This window comes from Eutrigla gurnardus (genome assembly GCF_963514095.1).
Source record: "Eutrigla gurnardus genome assembly, chromosome: 14".
In the NCBI taxonomy this organism is placed as follows: Eukaryota; Metazoa; Chordata; class Actinopteri; order Perciformes; family Triglidae; genus Eutrigla; species Eutrigla gurnardus.
Window position 1 is genome coordinate 5,082,235 of NC_139937.1, and position 7,658 is coordinate 5,089,892.

A 7,658-nucleotide genomic window follows, 5' to 3' on the forward strand; every position below is an offset into this window, starting at 1 on the left:
AGAGCCAGCTAAGATAAGTTGTGTTTAAGAAAGTCAACATTGCTCTGTATGGCATACGGTAGTGACAGTGGCTGTGTAATCAAGGCAATGTTATCAGCCCAATTTTATCAGCTGTAATTACACGTTACCAACATACAGACGTGTGTCTGTAGCTAAATTACGGTTGGTGCACTCAAATTATGAAAAAAAAAAAAAAAATTTGTAGTGTGAACTTTTAACTCATTCGTCAGTGCTCTAAGCACCACTAGAGAAATCTTAAGAAAGGCCTAAATAAAGATGTTATTGAGGTCCATTGTGGGAAATGTAGGATCTAGCCTCTGCTCCTTCAATTTGGGATTTTTAATTATTTTGTGAGTTACCCAACTCCTATTAAATAAGTCAATAAGTCATATTAAATTGCTCCAGTGGCGATTTTTTTTATTTTAGTCAATTTTATGTTCACATGGTAAAATAACATCTTTAAGAAAAATAAATAAATAAATACATTTTCCAACCAGCCCCTTGTAATGTATTGTATCGGGGTCTAAATATAAACCGGAAGGATAGCTACTTCGAAACTTGGGTAAGTACCGTTGAAATCAACTTACCTGCTAGGGAATCTTTTTGTCATTCGGAGAACCGTTAAGCCCAAGTAACCGTCAACCGGAAGCTGGCTAGCCTTGCTAATTTAAGCGTTAACTACTTCGCAATTGTTATTATTCCAGAGCTGACTCAGTTTCCTCTAAGTGGAAAACCGTTAAGCTAATTTTTGGAGCTGCGGTTTGTGGTGCTGTTTAATCATTAATATTGGAAACATTAATATTGTGTCCACTTCATTCATATAAACGAAGGTAGACGAATTAATAGAAACTACATTAACGGTAGTGTATTAGCTTTAGCTAACGTTAGCTTGGTTTCACTGTGGTGCGTAACGTTAATATCCAAACTTTACTAATTTATTGAGCGAATGTAAAAAATTCAGTTGTAACGCCAGTTGTTGAAACCGAGTTTACGGAATGTACCTCACCTACACATAAAAAGACGAGCCATCTCTGTGCACAATAATTTTATATGAGAAAATAACATTTAGTTGTGATTTTGCTTAGTTGAAGGGCATGTTTGGTTATTTGGAGTGAGTCTACTTTTTCCGGCCAATTTCAGCTGCGTCTGCGGGTCACGTGATACCGTATTCCTACGTCATTTTCCTGCGACTGCATCTGACGCGCCTCAGACAGATACCTCCATGTGAACAGCTTTTCACCAAAAGTTGCCGTTAATTAAAGGTAAGTTGTGCATAAATTATAGCCGAAGATGCTATGAGGTCTGTCTGCCTTTGCAGATACAGCTCGGGTTTGTGAGCGCTAACGTAATGAGTCGCTGCCTGTCAGAAGGTTTCAGAGCGTCTCTTCCTTCTCGCGACAAGGTCAGGATTCAACGTGACGTGACAGGAGAAACATCCACTTTGAGGCTGCTGCTTCCGTTATCATCATGTTTATAACGCGAAAGATGTCCTTTCAGTCAAAGTACCAACGTCAGACATAACCTCAGCCTAGCGCCATTATTGTTACTGTACCTCATAGTAGTCTGCGTTATGGGTCACACAACTTCCCTCGCTGGTAACATTACACTATCCATGAGCTCTGTACAAACTGGCCAGCGAAAGATGGTTTGGTGACATGAATTTGTTTATTTTACAGTATGTAATTGTTGCTAAATTGTATTGAAGGATTGTTGAGATGTTTCTATAACATGGTAACTTTATTTTAACCCTCCTTGTTGCTGCCCCCTTAGGCGTGGAGTGGGATGGTGATGCCAGCTGCTGAATTGTGAGCAACCTTTCCTCTCTTTTCCTACCTGTGGCCGCTGTCTTGTCTCTCAGACCATGGCCAGCCGCCTCCTGGGCAGATATGCCCGTCTGCTCTGCAGGGCCTCCTCACAGACTCCAGCAACAGCTGCACACCTGTCTCAGCCTGTCGCTGGACCTGTGGAAGTGCAATGGGCTCAGGGCTGGCCACGGGCCACAGAAAGGTTAATGTGTGACGCAAGGAAATTGGCCAAGGAAGACCCCTTTCCAAACACACCTACACGCACCCAGTTGGATGAGTTGTTGGAAAAGGCAGCGGTTCCAGAGGACATCCTGCTGGCCTGGGCAGAGCACGGACAGAATGGTAATCAAGCTGCTAATGCCCTGATGAAGTGGACTCTGTTGGTGCTGAGGACGAAGGGCAAGTTTAAGGAACAAAAGGCAGAACTGATGTCTGATTCAAGGCTACTTGATATGATGGATACCATATCTCAGCAGGTTAGGAAGACGAATACAGATGTAGTTTGATTATGGTAACTGACATCTTTTCCAAGCCCTTGTGCTTGCTTGTTCATTCCTAATGCATGTTTTTGGTTTTCTTCTAGATGTCTGCAGTGTGGAATGGCAATCTAGTGTCTGTCTTGCGAGCTTTCTGGATTATGGGTGTGCCCACCACTCATTCAGTACTCAACTCTGTGCAGACTGAGGTCCTGTGGCGAGTCCGCAGGCTAACCTACAAGCAACTGGGCTTCCTGGCAGATTGGGGAGCAGGCAGGAAGGCAGCGCAGGATGTGGCAATAGTGAATGCTGCATTAAAACAGCTGGAACTGCGTTGGACGGAAATTGCTGATGCTAAGACTGTCAGTGCACTGATATCCAATGGACAACACATGTCACCTACCTTGATGGACAGACTTGAAGACAAGGTATCAGAGTTAAAAACATTTGTTACTATTTAACACAGCATTAAGCATATTAACCTTACCCTAACTTGCTGCATACAGAGAACATTGAAATGAGAAATCACATGTGTTTAATTGTATGTAAGCATATAACAAAAAAATGCGTTTACTGGTGAGTATGCACTGTGCAGGTTAGAATCTAAGTCTGGAGTGTGAGCAGGTTACATGACTGTACATCGATGAACAGTATGTAGGTCAATTACCCCGTAATCCCAAACCACAGTACAATACTTTTATTTATCGCAGGCGTTGGAGCTGGCAGAGAGCTTTTCAGCAGAAGAGATCCGCAAAGTCTGTGTATCTTTGGCAGCTCAGAGCCGCAGATCCGTCCCGCTGCTCCGAGCTTTGTCCTACCACCTTCTGCAAAAGTCGTCGCCAGAGTTCACCACTCCGCTCATACTGGACATCGCTTTTGCATACGGTAACAACACTTTGTTACATATTCAGTAACACAGAAGGCATGCATCAACCAAATGATGGTGTATACCCACGTCTGAATTGCCCCATCTGTCATTGTGTAGTTTTTATTTCGGTTTGCCTTCTTGACCTTGAATTCAGACACCAGTTAAAGTAGGGAGGGAAATAGAGGCTAGATGAGAGAAAGCCACAGTATGGTTAGTTTCATGCCTGAAGGCATACAAGACCACAGACAAAAGAGTGAAAAATCCCATCATTTAACACTGAAAATGTAAGCTTGAATGCCAGAACAACTCATCCTTAAAATGGAAAACATGATTTGTTAAGTTTGGATATTGCCATATATATATATATATATATATATATATATATATATATATATATATATATATGCTGGACTAGTGGCAGAAATCTCATGCGTAAACAGCTTAATGTCTTGTGCATGTCAGAATGTCTGCTCTGGAACATATCGTATAATTCTCACCAATCTCATTCTCAAACCGTTTTGTCATTGATCTCCTATAGGGAAGTTGAGTTTCCACCATTCTCAGGTATTTCAGCGAATGGCCTCAGAGTTGTTACCCAGAGTTCCTACACTCAGCTCTGCTGATGTCACACGCTGCGCTAAATCACTGGGCTTCCTCAAATGGCTCCACATCCCTCTCTTTGAGGCCTTTGCTGAGGTCAGTCATACACCCAACTCTAACTCTAATTCAGTTCATTTTCAAAAGTGCTTAATCTCTTATTAACTAATAACAAGAATAATTTTTCCTCACTCACTGTGTCATTTTTTATACCAGCACTACACTGCAAGTGGCCAGAAGTACAGCACTCTTCAGCTCTGTAATCTGCTCATGACTTTTGCCAGACTGAGCTTTCAGCCCAGCAAAGGAGATGAGTTCTTTGGCAAGGTACTAGTCATATTAAAGGCTGTCTGCACATGGTTGCTTCTACTTCCTAACTGTAATGCCTTCTCCGTGTTTGCCGTTATGTGTAAAGGTCCACTCCATGCTGGAGGGCTCTCTCTCTGGCCTGGAGCCCTTCTTGCAGACAGATGTGGTTTGGGCTCTGTGCGTGCTGCAGCAGGCCAAGCCACACTACCTCACCCCCCTCACACAACAGAGTCATGTCACCAAACTGTCGGGTAAGATGCATAACAGTGGGTGTTTCTTCTTCTTCTGTACTGTTTTTGGAAAAAAGGGTGATTTTATAAGTATTCACTTGCTATAAATGCTTGTAGGCTCACACATATTGCAGCATGCGTTCTGTCAGCAGTTCAAAACACCTGCTCCTCTAAACTAGGAGAGCCTGGTGAAAGTGGCTCAAGCACCTGGAAAATACATTTACATTCCGGTTTCTCAAATTGAAAGATTTGCAGCTTGCCTCCCTTTGATATTGTAAATGAGTGCCTTAAGGCCACGCAGTGTTAGTCAGACTAAACAAGGAACGTAAAGACGTCACCGTGGGCTCTGGGAACTTGTGATTCACATTTGTCATTTGTTGCTTGTAGATTAAAGTATTTATTAGAAATATCAAGAATATGAAATATCCTGGACCCTGTTGAAATAATAAAAAATCATCAAATGACAGGTTATAATTAAATTAATAGTGATAACTATAGGTTGTAATATGAATGCTCACAATCTTTTACATGCAATACCCAGCCCACTTTTCTCATGAGCCTACAGGCCCACAGTCATATTTCAGTAGTATTATCATTTTTTTCTGGCATTATTATTTCCAAGTTGTTGGGCCAAAGAGTGGGTGATATTTTTGTCTGGGACCATAGAAATGATATGACTCATTTACATAGTTTTTTACATCCTTTGGTCTTAATACCGTTTTAGCTCAGTAGATGTCAGTGTAGCACCAATAGATTTCTGGTTAGACAGTCCCATTAATCCCGTTGCCTCACAGCCCTGAAGCAGGGAATTGATTACTAATACATTCTTGAAGTGGTTTTGCAAAGTACTGATGTACGTGATGTATGAACAGCACTCATTCGCTTTCTGTTGTCTTTTCTGTCTGCAGAGGGCAGTCCAACTCGAGTGGAGAATTATCAGCTGAAGCTCCTCCACGTTGCTGCTACTCTCCACTTGGAGCATTCGGGTTCCTCAGATCCTCCATGCTCCCTGAATGCCCTGTCTAAAAGCTCCCCCCTCTCCCCCCTGCAGAGCAGTCTAAGAGAAACTCTCCAGAGTTTGGTGGGTGGGAGGGCAGAGTGCCTTCGCACTGGGGTTGACACTATTTATGGATGGACTATTGGTGAGGGTATAAATAGTATATACTCTGAGATCACATACATGTCATGCTGTCAGTGAGTTTTGATCTGTTTTTTCTAAAAAGTTTACACTGAAAGAAACATTTACCACATCTCTCTGTAAAGGTCATTCAGGCAGAGAACTTTTTTACAACATTCATGCCTTTCTTTAATCAGATGGTGAGCTGGTAGTGGATTGTGACAACAAACCAGTTGACGTATCGATGCTGAAAGCCCCTCACCTTCCCAGTGGAGGAGGAGACCAGGCTTTACCTGTAGGGGCACAGCGGTGAGTCATAGAGAAGGATCCCTTGGGCGTGGGTTGTTAAAAATATTTATTTTTGCTTTCGTAGCAAGTTATTTTTGCTCTTTGTTCAACTTGTCTCATCTGTTTTCAGGCTCGCTTTTGTGACTTGGGAATTTCCCAACTTTGGCTCAAAGAGTAAAGACCTACTGGGGCGGTTTGCCATGATGAAGCGTCATCTCCAGTTAGCTGGCTTCATCACAGTGGAGGTAGGGAGATGCAGGAGAGCGGGATAGCCCGTTTCTGTTGTGCTTTAGCTACATCAGAGGCAACGTTTTTTTGTTTAGTTATTTTCTCGATGTCTGCAGATCAGGTGTACTAAACCATTTGTCCTTTAGATCAGTTTTTCTAACACACTCACTAATTTTCAAAGGAATTGATAGTCTAAGGCCATGCAAACAATCGACCCGCTACTCTGGTAGAGCTGAGAGTCGGCTCGGTTCCGCTGCAGTCTGTGGTATAAATAGAGCTCCTGTCGCAGCTCTGTCTCATCTAGGCCAATCCAAGTGCTCTCTCTCATCCAGGACTCTCTCCTTAGCCAATTTTAGCATCACTTGCCTCTCAGGTTTGCATTGCTGCAGGAAGTATTAGCTGGGCAACTATGTCTACCTGAGACTGAAAACAAGCAGGGTGTCTTTGTTTTAAATATACTGTAAAATTAGTTTTACAAGTGAGTTCTCTTAAGCACTCATTGATGGATGAGAATATACTTTAGTCGGCCAGCAGCGCTTGTTTTCAAAATCCATCCCTTTTTCCCTCCTCTTTCAGGTGCCGTATTATGAGTGGCTGGAGTTGAAGACAGATTGGCAGAAGCTGGCGTACCTTAAGGATAAAATGGGGAAGGCTTCGGCCGAGGACATGGCCAAGTGAAATGAACAGTCTTGCAGATTCAGCTAAATCAGAGCTTTCCCAATCAAATGGGACCACAGGGAACAGGAACACACACACACACACACACACACACACACACACACACACACACACACACACACACACACACACACACACACACACACACACACGTAGAACGGAGCAGCATTGCAGGAAAAGCTCTCTCATACTTTGTCAGGAAAAAAAACGACATATTTTCACTCTGGTTCCCTTGGCAACGTGTGGGGCTTTCCCTGTTTCCATGGCGACGCCGAGCAAGAGTTTTGGAGCCAAAGAGAGACAAAAATAAACACGAGTCCTTCTGCAGAAATTGTATAATCAGAAACTAAGTCATTGCATCTGCGAATGACATGTCAAAACAGACGCACCCGGGCCATTCGTAGAATTCTGGCCAAAACGTTGGGCTTAATATCAGCATGTGAATAGATTGAAATAACTTAATTATCTCTGTGAATGTGTGTCATCGTGTGATGGAATAAATGGTTTTATTGACATTTGTACTTGTTCTGCCTGTTGCACTCGATTGTATTTGGTGTGGTATTCAGATAGGATATGATAGAATTTCACATGAGGCAGCTCGTGGCACACCTTTCTGGCATATTGGTGTGTGAATGCATCAATATTATTAGCAAAACATGGAGTGGATCAGCATAGAGCAGGGTTGATGATGGGTATTCTCAGCTTTGCTAACAATAATAAAATGAAACTAGTTTTTTTCATCCAGTGCCAAAGTAATTAATTATTTTACAGTATGGTTAAATTACCAAATATATCTATTAGTCCTCTGTTGAATCTAAATAGATATCTTTTAAAATTCACAATGAATCCATGTTTGTGCACTAAAGTTCATGTGTGTTAAAGAGCAACAGACATTTTGAAGCAACAGCAAGGGTAAAACACTTTGCTGAACGCTGAAACTGCTTACCCAACATCATGGGCAGCAGCAGCACTCTGACATCAGAGGATTGTAAATGACAGAGAAGACTGACAAATGCAAGTTGTGTAGAGGAGATGAGGAGTTTACTGAGAGGGAGCCAAAGA

At 42.4% G+C, this 7,658-nt stretch overlaps 1 protein-coding gene across 1 annotated transcript; it reads left to right on the top strand.

Moving 5' to 3' along the window:
- Positions 1–1,173: 1,173 nt before the first annotated feature.
- On the top strand, positions 1,174–7,111 carry tbrg4 (transforming growth factor beta regulator 4). Its single transcript, XM_084026225.1, has 11 exons — positions 1,174–1,262; positions 1,771–2,281; positions 2,389–2,709; positions 2,992–3,166; positions 3,688–3,845; positions 3,963–4,073; positions 4,162–4,306; positions 5,194–5,427; positions 5,600–5,711; positions 5,821–5,935; positions 6,495–7,111. The coding sequence occupies exons 2-11, from the start codon at positions 1,862–1,864 to the stop codon at positions 6,594–6,596; spliced, it is 1,893 nt and encodes a 630-aa protein (XP_083882351.1). The 5' UTR covers positions 1,174–1,262; positions 1,771–1,861; the 3' UTR covers positions 6,597–7,111.
- The last annotated feature ends 547 nt before the right edge of the window (positions 7,112–7,658 follow it).

Excerpts from the sequence above, each read along its gene's own strand:
- tbrg4 (XM_084026225.1), top strand. The coding sequence starts at position 1,862 with ATGGCCAGCCGCCTCCTGGGCAGATATGCCCGTCTGCTCTGCAGGGCC. Across the intron at positions 4,307-5,193 it reads TCATGTCACCAAACTGTCGG|AGGGCAGTCCAACTCGAGTG; the intron begins GTAAGATGCATA and ends TTCTGTCTGCAG. Across the intron at positions 5,712-5,820 it reads TTACCTGTAGGGGCACAGCG|GCTCGCTTTTGTGACTTGGG; the intron begins GTGAGTCATAGA and ends ATCTGTTTTCAG.